Source organism: Lepisosteus platostomus, chromosome 7, assembly GCF_059453375.1.
Source record: "Lepisosteus platostomus isolate fLepPlt1 chromosome 7, fLepPlt1.hap1, whole genome shotgun sequence".
In the NCBI taxonomy this organism is placed as follows: domain Eukaryota; kingdom Metazoa; phylum Chordata; class Actinopteri; order Semionotiformes; family Lepisosteidae; genus Lepisosteus; species Lepisosteus platostomus.
The window spans coordinates 51,165,159-51,184,241 of record NC_142617.1 but is presented as its reverse complement, the minus strand read 5'-3'; the positions used below and the strand labels follow the sequence as shown (position 1 = coordinate 51,184,241).

The window sequence follows — 19,083 nt, the reverse complement described above, 5'->3', positions numbered from 1 at the left end:
TTACTTTGCTGCTTAATCTTTTCGCTTTTTTTTTTTTACAGGAGATGGCGGCCTGCAGAACCTGAGACGGGTCCAGCTGGCTATGAACCGGGAGTCGGATAATTTTGCTCCCGCAGCAGCGTGAGTGCCGGTATGGACAAACGGTGCACCTGGCGATGCAACTGCGGTCTGCATTGTGGTCTCTTTAAAACAAAAGAAAAAAAAAAGTCGTTCAAAAGAGCGTCCCTGAAAATCAACACCCTTATATTCTTTCTCTGCATTACAGGAACCTAATCAACAAATTGAATTTTGTGCTTACGGGTCCTGCTGGAGTAATCAATGACAGGGAGGCACTGCAGAGGTCCCTGTGTTTGGCAGCGTGCTCTCGGGGGCCGGCGACGGCGGGATTGAGTCTCAGCCGCCCTCGATCAGCTCGGAGCGGCTGGAGAGTCAGGACGCGCAGCGCCGCACCGCTATTGACCGGAGCGCACGCGGATCGAGTTTTACAGAACATGATAGCGCGCGGGGTAGACGCGCCTGACCTACAGATACCCCGCTCGTGAGCAGCTTTACACATGGGGGGGAAAAAGAGGCAGCGAAACTCTTTCCCTTGCCTGTAGGGATTCTCGGGGTTCTCCCTGGGTTGTTGTACCCTGCAGCAATTTCGTGCAGAATTCAGCTCCGAAAATTCACCCTGTAAACATGATCAAAGCGGAAAAAAAAGTTATTTCACTACGAAGGAAATGGGGAAACTGGCCGTTTGAAAGCATTCATTTGAAAACTTTAGGAATTTGCTTTTTTTTTCTCTTTTATTAAAAGGTTTACAAGCTGCTTTACAGCTTTTTAACTTTTCTTTATAAATTCACCCCTTTGCAAATAGCTAAGTGTTAAGCTTGGCCCTTAGAAATGGAAAAATAAGTGCACAGCGCCAAGGAGACGCAGCATATTTGAATTTTATATTTCTATGCTTTTCTGAAAGTAAGGGAAAAATCTTGGTGATTTTTTTTTTGTTTTCATAATTTCCTTATGATGGACGCAGCCATAAATAGCCAAATGTAAACAACTCTGTATTGTTCCTATAATGAAAAACACCACATTGTGGTTTGAAGCTGCTGGAGAAATGCTTTAAAAATGTGCATTTTTTTCCTTTTCAGATCCCAACAAATAATTTAACAATTAAAGCTACAAGTCACTTTTGTTTAGCTGTGTTGCTTTGCATGGCAACAAATGTTCCAGAAGAACAATCCGGTAGGGCACTAGGAAGACTGCAGGCCTGCCCTTGTGGTTTCCACACTGGGGTTTATAAGCATGGTTTCAGTCTAATGAGAAAGAAATGCAACTTTCCTGGTCTCGGCTCTGCTTGGTTTTCAGCTTTCACAGAAAACATCCTGGTAGCTTTTCCCCTGGAGCAGAGCGTGGATTTTCTCCTCCTCTGTCTTCAAGCGTTCAAGATGAAACAATGTACTGTAAGACGAAGTGTGCATTGGCCAGCAACTGTTCCACACTGAAATGAATGTTAAATTGCTCAGATAATTGCTGGGAGGTCAGACATCTCATGTCGCTGTTTTACTTTTCCCTTGAACAGACTCACTCTGCAGCAGACAGAGGGGGCTGAGGTTAATGGAGCACTCACTGAAGCCTCATCACTTGTCATTTGCCTGGACAGCGGTTACTTACAGGCAGGGACCCAGTGGAACAACCAACACTTCCCACTTCCAGATGACAGCTACTGCCGCGATCTGTTAACCTTTTCGCTGCTGGTCAGTGTCTGGAGCTGGTTCGCGGTCAGAGGAAAGTGCTCCCCACTCAGGAGAATCGCAAGGTCATCTACTACCCAGAAAAGCGGTTTTACTCATGCCTTCTCCATTGAAATGAAACGTTCCTGCTTGTTCTTTGATCCCTCCCTTCTGACAGCTGTAATGTGATGCATGATTCTCTTTTCCCTGATAAATCACATTAAGCACACTCAACAGCTGTGAAGCAGTAGCTTCAAAACATTTTTTTAATGGAAACAATTAACAGTTGACAAACACTGTTAAAAAAAAATGTGGTTTCCCTTTAAATAGCTTTCAACATCTGGACACTGCCGTACACCAGAGGTTTACTCTGGGGCATCTAAAATTTACAGCCCAATTAGAGTTGCTACTTTATAGTTCCTCTGTCATTACCTACACTGGAACAGCCCCAGGCTGCATGTTTCTCATGTAATTGCCTCAAGATCTTAACTCGTAATGGCAGGAGAGGGGCACCAGTATGATTTTAAAGAGCACAGGCCTGCATATTTCAAATGCCCACAGCTAAGCCTTATCTATCAGGGGTGATACGCGTCTATGCGTTACAAATCCTGTAGCTTCAGTTCAGACACACATGCGGCTCCCAGGAGGTACTGGGCAACTTTCAAAATGACATTTGATTTCGATGCGACGCATGCAATTTCATTGCTTCAACAAACAGATGCAGAAAACGTGTTGCACTCTTCCAAGGCTTGACTGCTCAGAATATTTCGGACATATTCCTGTCTGTAAGATGGCAAAAGTGCTACCTCTCACTGACAAAGCATCAGGACATCAAACTGCTACGATCCCTTGTGCACCACAGCTCCACGACATTGAGGAGAGGAGAGGGGGCTGCTACAGAGCAAGGCAGTCACCTTGAGGATGCCAGCACAGAGAGTAGGAGGACACAAGTGTCATTCTGTTCAGTAATGGTGGGAAGGGGGCTGGGCAGCCATGCGCTCATTAGACAGGTATGTCTGTTCTCAGGAATGTGAAACTCAATCCCCTCCTGCCATCCTTCATTTTGTTCACTGCCGTTGCACTCCAAACACAGCCCTCACGCAGGGGGTTAGGCATCATTGCACATGCATGCATCTGCCAAGCACTTGTTTGTATTGTTTTCAAAAAGTCTCCACTCCAAGATGGTGTTGGATTACTCCATGCGTTCCCAATGTACTCCTGTGCATCTCTTTTATTCGGAAATACACCATGATGCGCTCCTTCAGCTCCATGTGCCTTTTCGCTTTGGCCCAGAGGCTGCTGCGGTCTTCTTTTACAACTCTGAGTGGTTTCCATGTGACCAGCTGGGTATCCGTAGTGTGAGTCTTCTGTGACTGGTTACAGGAGAGCACCCACCTTGCAGGTGTGGCCAGGGACCTGTGAGAAGTCCCAAGTCCATCCATAATAGAAGGAGGACACCTGGGGAGCCCCTCTGGGAGAGCACAGCTGATACCAAGCTCACTAAGAGAGTGGCACCGTAAAGGCTGCATGTTCTACCACCCAGGGGTGACTGACAGAAGGAATGCTAAAGGTGAGAAGAGAGGTGTGCCAACTGCAGACTCCAGCAGAGAACATGAAGGCAACAGTTGGAAAAAAAATCTCAACCTTTGCAACAACCAGTTGGCTTTTTGTTGCTTAAGCCATGCTGCTGCCGGAAGCTGTGTGGAAAGGGAATGGTTCCTTGTGAAAGTGGGGAAAGGCAGGAGAGGGGGCACAGGCAGAGCCCTGCTGCAGGCCCCCAGGAGAGAGAGCGGGGAGCCCTGGGACCGTCTGCGGGCATGCAGACAGCGTCGGGAAAGAGGTTCCGGCAGCATTTTCGATAAACAGAATGCGAAGAGCTCGGCAGCAGCTTCCTGCAGAAACCCGACACTCGCCGGGCTGCGAGGACCGCGGAGCTCTGGAGCCAAAACCTCAGCCTGGAAGTTTGGAAAGCAAGCTGTGTGACTGCATTTCCTGAGTCCCGCCCCAGTTCGGCTCACAATGTGGAACACATTAGCAGTAAAAAAGCAAAAAAAGGCCCCTATTACACAGCCTTCTCTTTAAAGTTTCCGAGATTTGAGATTTTATGGCTCCACTGTAGAACCCTTCCGCGGAGTTTCTTCAGCGGCAGAGCTGCTGTCTTCAGACAGTGGACGGGCCAGAAAGAATGTCTTCATTCAGCTCCTTCAGAAAACTCCCCCGAAATCCCAGTGCTGCAGATCTGCCCCTTTCACGAGTCTATTCCCCAAAACACGAAGATATATATAATGCGAAAGTAAAAAAAAAGTCATGTGGAAGTTTTGAAATAGTTTGTCTATCTTTCTTATTAAAATAAGCCAACAAGATGAGAGGCCTGGACACTGAAATAAAACGTTTACATGTAGTACCGAAGTGCAACAAAACTCTGAGCATGAAAGAGAGCAGACACAAACCCCTCGGAGTCTCGGCCCTGTGTTTCACGCTGCTTCTCATGCAGACAGTCGAGCAGGAAGCCGAGAGAACCACTGTTATACTGGGTTTGTTTTTTTTGGGGGGGGGGGGGGATTTTAATATGTCCCATACAACAGCTAAATGGCTTCAAAAGAATTAGGTGGCAGGAAGTGCAGTGAGGAAGCACATCTGGGGTGCACAAGTTTTAAGCTTTTCCTAATGCTACTCCAGTGCTTCAGGAAGGTGTCATATTTGGCTTCCATCACACAGCCTATGGGGAGAGGTTATTTCTCTATGAATGTAAGCTGGAACAGCAATAGAGAGCAAAAACAGTATACATACACACGGCCCCGTCATTTTCAAACGCAGACCCTCCGCTGACCCCTACCTACACAAAGCAAGGGCTTCAGTCTTACTCCTCTGAATCAGGCGACGTGTGGCACACACACCAGACACCAGACACTGCCAGCAAAACCAGAGCTGGAAAAGGATCGGCATTTACGGCGTATCTCATTTTGGTGAATGCATCATCGGGGAAAGGCTGTTAGTAAGACCGACATTCAGGTAGGGACGGCTTTTGTTTGTAGTGTGCATTCCTGTGAAACAGGCTCTCTAGTGCTCACTAATTAATGGCTCCGCTCAGACAGCGATGTGCTTTGCAAACCACTCAAACTGACGTTGTTCTCTGAGCTCTCAAATCTAGTCTAAATCACCCATCTGGCTCCACTGGCCAATGTCAGAAATTCATCAAATGATTATATATATGTCATATATACAGTATATGCCATATACAGTATATGAGCTCAGAACTTTAAAAATGTTTTTGATTATATAATGAAAGAATATAAATCAGATACTACCAAGCAATACCAGGCCCAGAACAGCAATGGTGTGTGAATGAATCTTGCATTGTGTATCCTACTCTAGTTAGAAGATACAAACCTATCACCCCAGCTGTGTCAGTTTATTGAAGGGCTAATGCTTAACACTGCATTCTTGTGCTTGAAACGGACAATGTTTCTCTTTATGCTCAGAAAGTAATGGGATCTGTTCTATTAGAACAGGGCCCGTCACCTCCTACTGGTGAATCCCAGTCCAGTGAGTTTCATCGGTCACCATTAAATCACCAATTTTTAAAGATGCAGAACACTTTAATTGCACGGTACCCAAATTCATTTGTCAAATTAAGGAATTTAGAGATCAGGTGGAGTAGGTTTCTTGGTATCCTTTAGCCAACAAAGACCAGAGTTTCTTCAGTTAAAAAAACAAACCTCTTTAATGGACGAATAATCAAGAGTTTCCAATCGTTTGGAACAGGAGACTTTGTGTGACCTGTAACACTAACAGCAACAGTTTAACCCAACATACTTTAACACAACTACAAGTGCCGCTTGGAGCACAATGCAGGGCCTTTTGAAACCACAACCAGAACCTAAAGCGCAACCATGTACTTAAAATCCAGCTGGTCACTGACAAACCTCACCCAAGACACTACTGCGAGCCTGATGAGGATGCAAGGACCCGAGGGCACGTGAGGAAATGAAACACCACCACAACAGGAAGTGCATCTTAACTCCCAGCGCGGGAGTCGGGAAGACAAGAGGCTCAGCCGCGATGCTAAAGCCGCGTCTCCGAGGTCCTTCCAGAAAAGGAAGAGCAACGTTCTTGGATCAGCAAGGCACTGAAAACCACAGCAGGAAGACTCGGAGTGCGACCTGTCCTGTGATTTTAGTAGGCACAATAAATTGTGCGTCGGCTGGAGCTGCTGACGTACGGGAGCAATAGTCCTCGCTGACAGCTGGCTGGAATGCGTGCTTCTTCCCCGCTGGTCATACACACTGACAACGGATCTGGGCTCTCTGTCGCCGCCTCCACGCTCAAAGCAGACCGTGAGCACAGCTGACACAGATAAAGGAGATGTGGACGTTACAAACGTCTGCAATCACTGTTTAAATATCGTGCACATGTAAAAAACGTCTTCTCTTAAAGCTGGCACCATGAGGTTAATTTTCCAGGTTATGTTGTTATTAACCTAACTCATGAGATTTAAAACAGAACTTGAAAGGAGACGCAGCTAATGTTTTTACCCCTGTACATAAACATATATTGCTTTATACATTTTCAGAACAATTTACTGACATGAAGAATGTAATCTGAAGCATTAGCCAAGAAGCTCCTGGGTTTGGAGAAGCTGGATGTATTGTACTTAACATTACATTTCTGATTATATATGTTATATGTAACCACATTACAATTCAGAATCTGTGCTTGAAAAACAATGCAGTGGTACTCACCAATACTTCACAGGCAGATGTAACACAGTCACGTCCTAGGGAAAGGAGGTTATAACTATTCAGCGATCACATATCATATTGTTTAGCAGCCATAACACCCTCTAACTCACAACTGACAACCCAGTGAAACTAAGTAGGTGTGAGCCTGGTCAGTATCTGGATGGGAGACCTCCTTGGAAAGCTCAGGTTTCTGCTGGAAGAAATGGTAGTGGGGCCAGTAGGGGGCGCTCGCTCAGCAGTGACGGGGACACTATACTGCAAAAAGGTGCCGCCCTTTGGGTGAGACTTAAAACCGATGCCCTGACTCTCTGTGGTCATTAAAAAATTTCAGGACGTTTCTCGAGAAGAGTAGGGGTGTAGCCCTGGCCAAATTTCCCATTGGTCCTTACCAATCATGGCATCCTAATAATCCCCATCTCTGAACTGGCTTCATCACTCTGCTCTCCTCCCCACTGATAGCTGGTGTGTGGTGAGCGTTCTGGTGCACTATGGCTGTCGTCACATCATCCAGGTGGGGCTGCACACTGGTGGTGGTGGAGAGGAGTCCCCATTACCTGTAAAGCGCTTTGAGTGGAGTGTCCAGAAAAGTGTTATATAAGTGTAAGAAATTATAATTATTACATATACCAGGAAAGAAAACAGGAAATCTCTGGTGATAACCAGGGAGAAAAGACAAGATTCAAGTTATCACTAATATTTAACAAGGCATGATTAAGACTGACCTCTCTGAGATTTGGAACAAATTATTTCCTTTTCAGTAATCTAGCACTGAGGTTTCATCTTTCCTGGGCTATCAATGAGGTCTGATGTAGACCACAGATCTGTCATGGTTTACGGATTAACCTAAAGAGGCTCCAATGTTCAATGAATTTGTTTCTTTTCTGCCCAGGAGCATTTTAATGTACGGAGAGAAAGGCTATAAATACTGGCCGAACTGAGATACAAAGAGGCTGTGACAAATCTGTGGTTTGGGGCGTCTGTTTATAAATCACTGTATCAGCTCAGCTCACTGCAGGCACACAGATAAAGTTTTCACACAGTCACTGTGACTATCAGCCTTGTTTGAATTAGGATCTAGAAGACCACAATCATTTCAGAATCGGGGTTGTTTTAAAACATCCTAATTTCAAAGCATGCCTTGGCTTAGTCCAAGAATGAAGAATGGAAAAAGACAGCTTCCAAACAAACAAATGAATAATGGCATCCTGTGAAATGACAAACCTTATTACTTTCCTAGTGCAATGGAATCAGAAAATGTCCCAGCATTCTAAGGCTATCCATTTTCTTTTCAGGAATCAGGTGAAATGCTTTTGCCAACAATATATGAGGATGTAACTCTAATCTTTGCTTTGTGAATGGAGACCTGCTGTTGGCAGGGGTTAATTGAGAAAGGAATTCTTTCGTGTGTGTGTTTGTCAGATAAAAACTTGGAAGGATTTCAAACAAAAAAAAAACATAAAAGTATCTTGGCTTGAAGTTGCTGAAAGAGAAGACTATATTCATCAAACATTAGTGTTGTAGAGTAATTACAGCTCACAATGACAAATGCTGAACTTGAAATTTGGACTCAGATGAGGTTTAAATGATGACTTATTGGAGACGCTATGTTTTAACACGTGTGTGAAGGAATAATTCATTTAAAATGATTGACAACAATCTGGACGTCTTTTTGCAAAGCAAAAGCTATTTGAATTATAAAAGCTGAAAGCTGTAGTTTGCATACATATGTTTGGTTTATATTTTTATATACATTGTATGCATTAATATGTATATGTACAGTGCATGCAAATACTATGAACCTGCCACCCTAACTTAAAAAATGAAGAGTCACGATGGTGTTATATGTAACTTATGTCATATATATATAAATCTGTTTAGTTTGCATAAAAAGATAAATTTGTCATATTTGTATTGTTTTATTTGTATGAGAGAGACGTTAAAGAGAAAAAAGATTTGGTATACTACAGCAGTTACTGCAGGGAACAATCACTCTGTGCTGTGGAAGGCTGTCAGAGAGCTTCAGTATCTGGGAAGGAGAGGTTTCGATGATTAAATTAAGCTCATTGTGCCTCAAGGGGTGTGCAGATCACTGCACAACTGTTCCCTAAATAAGGTAAGCATTTCTCTGGTAATTTATTATAGAAACGGGTGGCTCTGTGATATGGTGCTCTGCTTTGGTGTCTCACAGCTCTTAGTCCTGGGTTTGATTCTGGCCAGAAGGTCCTTCTGTGTGGAGTTTGTATGTTCCCTCCATGTCCGAGTACGGGTTCAAAGACTGTGCTTTCTAGGTGAATTAGGGTCTCTAAAGTGTTCTTCATGTGTGTGAGCACTGAGATGGACTGGTGGCCCATCCGGGAGTTAATCAGTCTTGTGCCCATTGTCTGCTGGGTTCAGCTCTGGCCAAACCCATCCCTTTACTGTTCAAACCAGTCTACTGAAAATGGATGCATGGGTGACCACTGGGTTACCTTCTCTTGTGCGACTGACACACCTCCATTGCCCCCCGCACAAGGCTGATGGAAATGAAGAGGTTCTGTTTACACGAAAAGCCACAGCCTAATGATAAAAGTGAAAGTTACAGGCCAGTCAGCCTCGTGCACCACACACGTGGAAATTTCCCGCACACGGAAAGCAAACATTATCAATCTGCGGCCACGTACCCGGGCACAAAGTATTAAGACCTGGTGGTGTGAACAGTAATCGGACGTAAAGAAAAAATACTTGAAATGAAAAAGTAAAGCGTAGTAAATGCGTAAAAAGTGCATTAACGTGAGCACAACAAAGGAATCTAGGTGAAGAAATCGGTCATGCCACATCCGCCCGAGGCACTGCGCCTGAGCTGGCAGAGCTGGGCTCTGTCACTGCGGAGTCGCTCCGGTTCGGCGACGCCTGTCCGCGCTGAGCGCCGCCTCACACGGCTCGCGTGTTTACTCTGGGCGGATGTTTTTCTCTGGGGGCTCCGGGCCGCGTGGTTATCAGCTTGAGCTCCGCTTCCACAAACAGGAAGCCAGTCCCCCTGTAGCAGCGCTGAGCCCCCCCCTGCACTGGGCTGCGATGGATAGTTGGCCCTCATGACGTGAATCGAGTTGGCTTTTAGTCATTTTAATTTGATCTCAGTCGAGATGAGATTGCCAAACGTACTGCTCAGTCAGCCACCAGACGACCTGCTCTCACTTTTACTCTGAGAGGATTGAGATGAAGTCCTCGCCGTTTCTGAATCAAATAAATGGAAACTCTGATTGACTAACTATATTACATGGGAGTGTTACTTTACAACTAATATAGGACCTAAACCCCCATGAAGACCTACAGTATTACTCAGTGGCATGAGGCTTCTGTCTCTACCTGTTCTGTCCTGGTAAAACTGACATGTCCATGGACTGCAGTCACAAGAAAGGAATAAACAACACAAGCTTGAACTGAATCAGTCGTTCATTTGTGAAAACTGAAAATAAATAATGGCAACCAGGCAGGCACTGGGTGCTGCTAGAGTTCAGCTAGTTTTAAAGCTCTGCACTATAATACAAGAACTGCCTACAATATTTGGGAACTTTTTGAGTTTTGCTCACTGGGATCATTGCTTATCATATACAGTAGAGGTGCATTTGAAAACTTCAAAAGTCAGCCATTCATAACCTTTTATTCAAAGATCAAGCAAAAGGCACAAGGCATAATACACCCTGGACAGGACTCCAGTCCAGCACAGGGCACACTCACACCTCACCCAGAAACCCATTAGCCTACAGTACCAGTATATCTCTGGCCAGTGGCAGGAAACTGGAGCACCTGGAGGAACCCAAGTGACAGCAGGATGAACAGACAAACTCCACACTGACAGCCCCCCAGGTCTGGAATCAAACCCAGGGCCCCAGCACTGTGAGACAGCAATACTAACCACTATGCTGCCATGCCAGCCATGTAATGTCATAAAGACTTATAATATACAGTATAATAATATATAATATATTGTAACGCAACGGGGGCTCAAGCAGTGCTTGTCGGCCGTAAGCGTTACAATATAATACATTCCAGGTTATAAAGAATTTCTAAATGGATCTTGCAAACCCTAATCTAGTGTCACGCTCAGCATGTACAGGTTTGTGTAGGGAAGACTCCAACCCTAGAGAGGGCTGACTCCTAGGTGAGAAAACGTTTGGCATTGCAGCAATTTGTACAGGATGGATTTTCTTTCCCACAGTTGTTTTGCTTGACCATGTTTGCACTGTGCTCCAGTGTACTGCAGCTGTTTGCGATGGTGTGCCACAGTCAGCACACATGAAGAGAGTGCCACACAATGCTCAGGAGGGGTGTTATGTGCCAGCTGCAGAGGGGGAACAGACACAGCGAAGGACCACCGGCCAGAGGGGAGGTCGTGCAATACCGTATGTGATCAATTAAGACCGAAGCTCTTGGTGTAAACATCACCAGACCACAGAGACTGACAGGGGGAGGAGCCGGAGAAAGACAGGGGGCAGGAGGTTCAAAGAGGAGCACAGAGTGAGAGAGCGACCCATCATCCCTCCCAGCGCAGCAGCTCCATCAGAACACCTTCAGCCCATCAGAACGGCTTTTCAGAACTTTTACGACAGTTGTTTATTTATTGGATAGAAGTATCCGTTGAAGAAGAGCAGTGGGGCACTTTGTATCCAAGTCTTTAATGTCTTCAAAGACACTGACACAGTCGAGCCAGGGGGCTTCTTCTTCAACAAACCAGAGGACACAAGTGGAAACTTTGGCGAAGTGCATTAAAAAACTGAGATCAGGAGGCACCATGTCACCCAGAGGGATGTGGGAGTTTGGAACAAGCTGCCTGGCCCCTGTTTCAAAGCCGATACCCTGGCTTCTTTCAAGAAATGTCTGGAGAAAATCCTCTGGTCAATAAGCTACCAACCACCAAACAGGCTAGATGAGCAGAATGAATCCTCTCGCCTATAATCTTTTTGAAACTGTGGTTTTAAAAAAGGTGTAGAAAACACTTAATGATCATGTGCACTTTTTACTCTCTGAATCTGGGGTTTAGGTTTCTGGACACTAGCTATGTGTACCAAAGATGTAGACAAACAGGGCCTGATTTAACTTCATAGCACCTAGCATCTTTGTTACCAACAAATGTGCTGTTTTAGGACACTGTTGTGTATGTTCTTAATAACGATTTTATATTTGTGTGGATTACAGTACATAGTATGATGTATTTTTGTATACTAGCTATAGTTTCTCTTTGGCTTATTTACAACAACAATAATAATAATCATACCATCATCATCCTTCCACTTATATAGTGCTTTTTTGCTCACTCCTTTTAAAGCGCTTTACAGGTAATGGGGACTCCCCTCCACCACCACCAGTGTGCAGCCCCACCTGGATGATGCGACAGCAGCCATAGTGCGCCAGTACTCTCACCACACACGAGTTATCAGTGGGGAGGAGAAAAGAGTGATGAAACTAGTTCATAGATGGGGATTATTTGGAGGCCAATGGGATGTTTGGGGAGGACACCAGGATGGTATCCCTACTCTTTTCGAGAAATGCCCTGGGATTCTTAATGACCACAGAGAGTCAGGACCTCGGTTTTACGTCTCATCCAAAGGATGGCGCCTTTTTACAGTATAGTGTCCTCGTCACTATACTGGGGCATTAGGACTCACACAGATCGTTGGGTGAGCGCCCCCTACTGGCCCCAGTAATACCTCTTCCAACAGCAATCTGAGCTTTCCCAGGTCTCCCATCCTAGTCAGGCTCACACTTGCTAATGATGCTGAGGCCTTCTGATCTAGGGCGGGTGGCTGGGAGATATCCACACAGGTACTGAGACTTGTGCATTTAGCATTTTACATACAGGCGACATCAAAGCATTTTGCAATCAGATAATCCGTTTATCCTCTATGGTGTCCTTATTCTCAATCCACAGCAGTGCACAACGCACAATCCCCCTTCAGCATCCCTGTTTCCCAGGGCTGCCGGCCCCCCTGCCTCACACTCAGTTCTCTAGCCTGTCGGAGCCAGCCCCAGCCTACACGGGCAAGTAGACGGACTGGGGAGATCTGTAATTAAAAGTCCTCACCCGAGGTGGCAGCGCTCTCCCACCTTTAAAAGCGCATGCTCGTCAGAGGGGGGAGGGGGGAGGAGACGACAGGAAGCATTACCTACAATTTGCGTGTCATTTTTTTGCCTTAAACATGCTATTACTTCATGGCATTTGTATTCCCTCCAGATGTGCTTCATCTTTTCATTAGACTGAACAGTAGCTGGAGTCCTCAGCCAGCAGCTCTGGGCTGCAGTTTCACTCCTCCCCACAGCTAATCTCAGTCTCTGTCCACAGCGCTCCCGTCCTGCCCCCAGTCTCCATCACACCCCACAGACGCTCCCAATCCCACTAGAAACCGTCTCGCCAGGAGAGCTTCCTCTGGGCAGCCTACGCCACCGAATCCTCCTTCTGTCTTTCAAGACTTCCACCTGGCCTGGCGTCCCACAGCAATAAAACTCTGGCATTATCTGAATAGCCAAACTTTCTGCAACACTTTCTAAGGGGGTTAAGGTCATGATTAAGGCTACCATGGTTAGAGGTTGGATTGTGTGTAGCACAGTGCAGATAACGTTTAAATGCTTTGAAGAAGATGAACTAGAAGCATGCCATATAGAAGCCAGAGAAGCAAGAACGTGAAACTGCAAAGCCCAGTAAAATCTCCCTATGATTTGAAATGCCATCCCTCAAGATACAGTATGAGACCAGCAGCCCCTGTTCTTACATGCTGTGAAAAACGTCCATTTGCATCCTTCTTCCAGAGCCGGCATGGATGTGCTCTCGTTTGCCTGTGCAGGAACGTCATAAGAGAGAACCTGACAGTAGGTCGATTGATCCGATGATCCAAGAGAACACACTGCTGGTGCAATTACAACAGGAAAGAGGGGAAGAAGTGGAGCGGATCACAAAGATCAATTCTTCATACTTCTCAGCTTCTGTGCCACCTCCTATAGAGAGGAAAAAGCAAGGGGATTAGGGCCATCAATAGTCCATAATGCCTCATGATAATGATAACGGACACAGCGGAGCTTCCAGATTCCAGCAAACTCCAGATTCCAGGCAAACTCGTTTAAACGATTGATCAATTTGGCAAGGAATGCTGGTCCTTGGGGGATGAAGAATATTTCTGGTTTATGCTCCAAAATTCTCTCTAAATCACTCCACATCTCCACATCTTCCCTCTTTTATTAATCACAGTTAAATTGATCAGGATTGGAGTCCCTTGTCTAGAACTCGTTAACATACCTGGAAGTTCTTCATGGTCTCTACATTTACATGTACAGTATGTGGACTTAGAATAGCATACCTCTGAGCCAGAGACAGTACATGGCATAAGAACCTACAATTGTCTGGCTTGCAGAGGTCAGGGCACAGTGAAAGCGTGGCCAAGCGATACATAAAAGATTCACCATTCACCACATGCACAAGGACAATGTGGATTGATTTGATTTTGAACACAGGGTCCTCCAGAATCTTACAAAGGAAGCAAGTTTTAAAAAGAAGGGTGGTGGAGCGATATAAATACTGCAGAGCCAGCTCGGAACGAACAAGATGGATTGCGCACACTCCCGGACCACTGTTCCACAGAGATGTCAAGCCGGAGGGGCAGCCTTAGCGCCCCAGCCTCTGGAACACAGTGAGGCATTGGCAAGATGAGGACCATGATCTGACAGTTTCCATAATCCACCTCTGAAGAAATACACAAACACCTGCTTTCACACAGTATAGGCAGCCTATGCATACAGTAAGTGTATTGCAATTAGGGACGATTATGTAATCCTTTAAACCCTTTATCAAGGGCAACTTCCAGAAGTGGTGTACTGGCTAGCAGAAAAGCAGAAGACTATACCAGAATAAAGAAAACTGCAGCATTTTGTCACATATAGGGATAAAGTCTTCTATATTAATTGTGTTATACGTTTATGTAAAATTACATTAATAATAATTATTAACTTCCCTCAAAGTGCTTTACAGGTAATGGGGGCTCCCCACCAATGTGCAGCCCCACCTCGATGAGAAACTCAATCAAGAAGAAATGTCAAAAGATGTTGCGCAGGTGTTAAAAAATGAGCAGAACTGTTCATCAGACTGGTCAGCTAGAAAGCAATTGTTTCCTCTCCGTAAAAAAAATCGAATGGAAGGAACGGCCTGCTAATTAATCCCATTCCCGCAGGCAAGACGTTGAAAACACTTGCACGTCCTTCGTCTTCCTCTGAAAGCAAACGTTTTACAAAAATTGCCGCGATCGTTTTCTCTTGAAAAATACAGGATGCTTTCCCAAAGATGCAATGTGTATTCAATAAACTCTGTAGAACGCCCCACTCAAGTCTAACTGGGCCCACGTACTCACTGTGGTTAGTTGTGTAATCAGTGCGCTATGCATTTCAGTTTCACTGTACCCCATATAATCGTCTGCCAGCTCCTTTCAGTGGCGACTTGGGCGTTTTTCCCACAATACAGACAGAAAAAGCATTCGTTAAGAGCAGCATCATTTCCTCCAGTGGTGTCTTGCTGATCAGTGGAGTGCAAGAAGACTCTGCTGTTCAGCCGATGAAGGAGAAAGGAGCTCTGGGGGTGTTCTTGCTCTGTGCTTGGGTGTCTTGGGGTGCGGGTAGTTTTTTCCACCAAGCTACGTTTGCCATTTCTTTTTAAAGGAAATAAAAGCATGCTAAAAAAAGTCTTAAATCATCCCATTGAAAAATCTGCAATCTTGTTCTTTCATTAGGAAAAAAAAACCTGATGCAATCTTAGAATAGTGCTCAGTAATAGCCTGTCCTTCTACAAGCAGAGCTTTAACTCACTTCATTGACTTGTGGTACCACGACCCTCCACACCACTACCTTTCCAACCAGCCCCACCAATTAGGAAGGAAGCGGGTTTCTCCCACATCCTCCCTGGCTTAAGCTCAACTGCCGTCTCACAGGTTTCGTGCTCTGGGTGTCTGTACGGACGATCAAGTAAGTGCATTGAAACTTGACAGGGGCGCCAGCAGTTTTGGCCACCCTTGGACGACTACAACATTAGGCCCATTGTGCTGCAGGCCGAGTGGCCGGCGCTGCCAGGAAACCACAAACCATACATTAACGTCCGGCCAGCTCGCTGAAGAGCTTTTGTCTGAGATCTGGTAGCAAAGTGGAGCTCATGCGTGACACACAGCAGATAACTCCGGCGAAGCCATGCGGTTCTGTTAGATTCTCCGACCTCTCGCCTGCACCCCCATTCACTCCGAACTGCAGAGGGGCGCAGGGGGGCGAAGGGGAGAGAGGTGTGCGCGAGGGAGTTCAGGCACCAGGCAGAAGCAGGTGTCACCTGAACAGAGTGCGCTGCCCTCCTGTAGCAGCTGCGTGATCTTCACCCTGTGACCGACCGGCTACTGCGCTGCAACCACATGCCCAGCAGGGCTGGGGGAGAGCTTATACAAACAGAAAAAAGGTTCCAGACTAGATGAGCCCAGGTGACTCACTTAGTTCCTTTGGTTGTGAGGAGCTTGATGTCATTTCTTAAAGGATCCTGTAGAGTCAGCTTCAACAATGTGACCGAAACACGTCATCGTCCTTGTAGACGTGTAGAGGAGGAAAGGTTTTTTTTGCAAACAAAATGTTTTTTCTCGCTCTGGTGTGAAATATTAAACTGTTTCAACTGAAAAAAAACTGATCCTGGATACTACCCAAGCCATGTTTTGGTTAAAAAAGTAATTTTGCTAGATTGAGATCCTTAAACCTTTTGAGGAGTAAATTTTGTGCTTTGGCCAGGGCAGCTTTTGAATGTCTTCCTCAAAGACAGACCCCCCCCCCTCAACTTTTCCCACCACCTATTCCTTGCAACCAGCTCCTACCGGCCTTCCCAATACACAGCCTCAGCCCCTGTGCAGCACAGTGGAAAACATGATCTTTCCCCGCGCCCTCCCAGACTCCTCAGACTACAGTGGCTGAGTCTTTCAGTCTCACACCCAGGTCCGACACCATTCTCAACACGGCATGGTGACAAACACTCCAACACGAAACAAACACAGGCATTCCCAGTCCGTGGCTGCAGCAAGGCCGGGAGAAACTAGATCGGACAAGAAGATAAAAACCTGCACTCGTTTCCCACACTGAGGTTGAAAAGAAACTCCACCGTTTCTCCATACATGGAAAAAAACGCAACCACCACTCTAAATTATTAACATGCAAGCATTTCAAACACATGGCCAATCTTTAAAGCAAACAAACATGACCTAGATTAATCAGTGGAAATTTCAAACGCACGGGTCTCGTGAAGTGTGCAGTCTCTTTGATACACTTGCCGATTGCCATATCTGATAAATTAGTTTTTCAAAGTAGCCCTGCAGAAAGATCCTCACAGGACTGAAACGGTAACAGAATACTTGAGATGTCACTGCCACGCTGATCCTTTAACAGGCTAATGAATAATTTAAATTGTTTTTAAAGACATGGATATTTAGGAGACAGCTGTATTGGGCAAAAAGAGAAACACCTTATTTAACTGAAAAGCCCTTTACTAAATGAAAGGACTGGGACTCAGTTAATGAAGAACTGACACAACCCCAGAAAACAGTTATTATGCAAATACTTTATTATGAATGTGTGAATGGGTGTTAGCTTTTTTGTCTGGGTATTAATAGTATACGAAAACTATACAACAAAACCAGGCTCACCCTATTTTTTGCTGTATAATTTTTCAATATGGTACTGAAAGATTTTATATATATATAAGCCAAAGTGCATTTTTCATTTTCTTAACTTGTCCATATACACATTGCACCATACATAAATAATTACGTTGTAAAAATGACTCCGTATTTACAAGTATAATATATATTTCATATAATATATAAAACTTTATATTAAATCTAGGTAGATGATATTTGGGATAGTTTTCTTTTGTGGGAAGTGTTCTGTCTGGGTGTTGGTGTGCCCCCTGCTGGGCGGGGGCGGGAGTGTTATCTGTGATTGTTCAGGAGGATCTCCAGCCAGCAGGGGCAGGATGTGATGAACTGTCTCGAGTAGCAGGGCCCCCAGCCCTTGGCGAAGCTGATCCGGACGCTGTTGGGGTCGTAGGGCCCGTCCGCGTAATCCGGGTCGGCGCCGTGCTGCAGCAGGCAAGACCTCTCGTAGTCGAAGACTTTGATGGAGTACCCCGGCATCACCTTGCGCACGATCAGCGTCCGGCAGTTGGGAATGTCCAGCGTGGGCGAGTTGACGAAGATGGGGTGCTCGCTGCGGTTGTAGGCCCAGACGCCGTCGGGCTCCTTGCTGAGCAGGATCCCGTAGCCGATTTTCCCACGAGTCCTTTGGACGGTGTGGCTGCGGTGCTCCAGGCTGAGCTGGCCCAGGCAGAAGCCGTTGCCTTGAGGTAGGTCGTAGAAGATGCTGACGGAGTGCTCGTACACTGTGTAGAGGCGGCCCACGCGCGTGCGATGCTCCCAGTACGCCACGTTACACCAGTGGCTCTGCTTCGGAGCGTCGGGAGACAGGCTGGCATCTAAAGGCGGGGGGAGAGGAGACAGACAGACAGGATGCTTATTAACGAGAACCTGAAACAGAAACAAAAAGGCGAGGCTCGGGTTACGCCGCGCCGCGTGTAAACAGCCGAGCTAAAAGGAAGGATTAAGTTTAAGGGGATTAGCGTCAAGTTTATTGTTTGCAACAGATGTCTCTCCTATAAATACAGAACCGTACTGAAATTAAAGCAATGTATAAATACACGGTTAGGCAGCGTGCGCGCACACAGATCCATTCTGCCGGGTATAAATATCAGGGCTGGTGTGATGGGGGCGGGGAGGGGCATGGTCACGAAAGCAGTGGGTCCAGCCTGCTGCACACGGACATGTGCGGAACAAGCTCTTGGCTTGGGAGCTGTTTTTAGCAAATCTGAAATATGTGCAGAGCCACGCCACGCAGAAACTGAGTGGTCCAGATAACACTGGGGAGGGAGCCTATGGTAATATAGTGTAGCCGGCCAGTGTAGCAGGAGCGTGTAAAAACATTCAGTTGCAGAATGGCTGGTGAACTACAGCAAGCTCTTCTTCACTGGCCAGGAATCCCTAAGGAATTCTGGATACCTGAAGCCCAGGCACAGAGCATGAAAAGAACACAACATAATCACTTGGTGACACCTAAAGTCAGACTCAAAAATATATCGCAATACACAACTGAATAAGCTAATTTACAGTCGGAATACAGTAGGTCTGCAATCCATTAACTGTTAGCACGCACACCTGCTGTGAACACCGACACTGACTTGGAAAAAATGAAGACGTTAGCGCGATTAGTGAAATCCAGAACTCCACGTCGGTCAGGAGAACTTGAGATCCCTCCTGCCAGTTCGCCAGAGGTGCAGCGTGCTGCTCCAGACTGAGCGAGGAACAGCAACACAACCTAGCCACCACGAAATCGGCATGGTAATGCAGGTTTCACGCATAAAAGGAACGTTTCGATGGATTAGTATTCACTCAGCCCTGCTGCCTTGCAGGCTGAGATAAATCATGCTTCCTCAGACACACCTCTGTCTTCCCTGGACACACACACTACTGCCTGCCGGTCTCAGGGCCCATTACACAGGAGAGGGTGAGAGGGAAAGGGAGAAGGAGAATGAGCACTAC

At 46.0% G+C, this 19,083-nt stretch overlaps 1 protein-coding gene across 1 annotated transcript in view; it reads right to left on the bottom strand.

Moving 5' to 3' along the window:
* Positions 1-17,036: 17,036 nt before the first annotated feature.
* smad6b (SMAD family member 6b) overlaps positions 17,037-19,083 on the bottom strand; it is a 37,510-nt gene continuing 35,463 nt past the window's right edge. Inside the window, exon 4 of the mRNA XM_088641080.1 lies at positions 17,037-17,963. Within this exon, the coding sequence (XP_088497206.1) occupies positions 17,422-17,963 (542 nt within the window). The 3' untranslated portion in view covers positions 17,037-17,421. The remainder of the gene's footprint in view (positions 17,964-19,083) is intronic.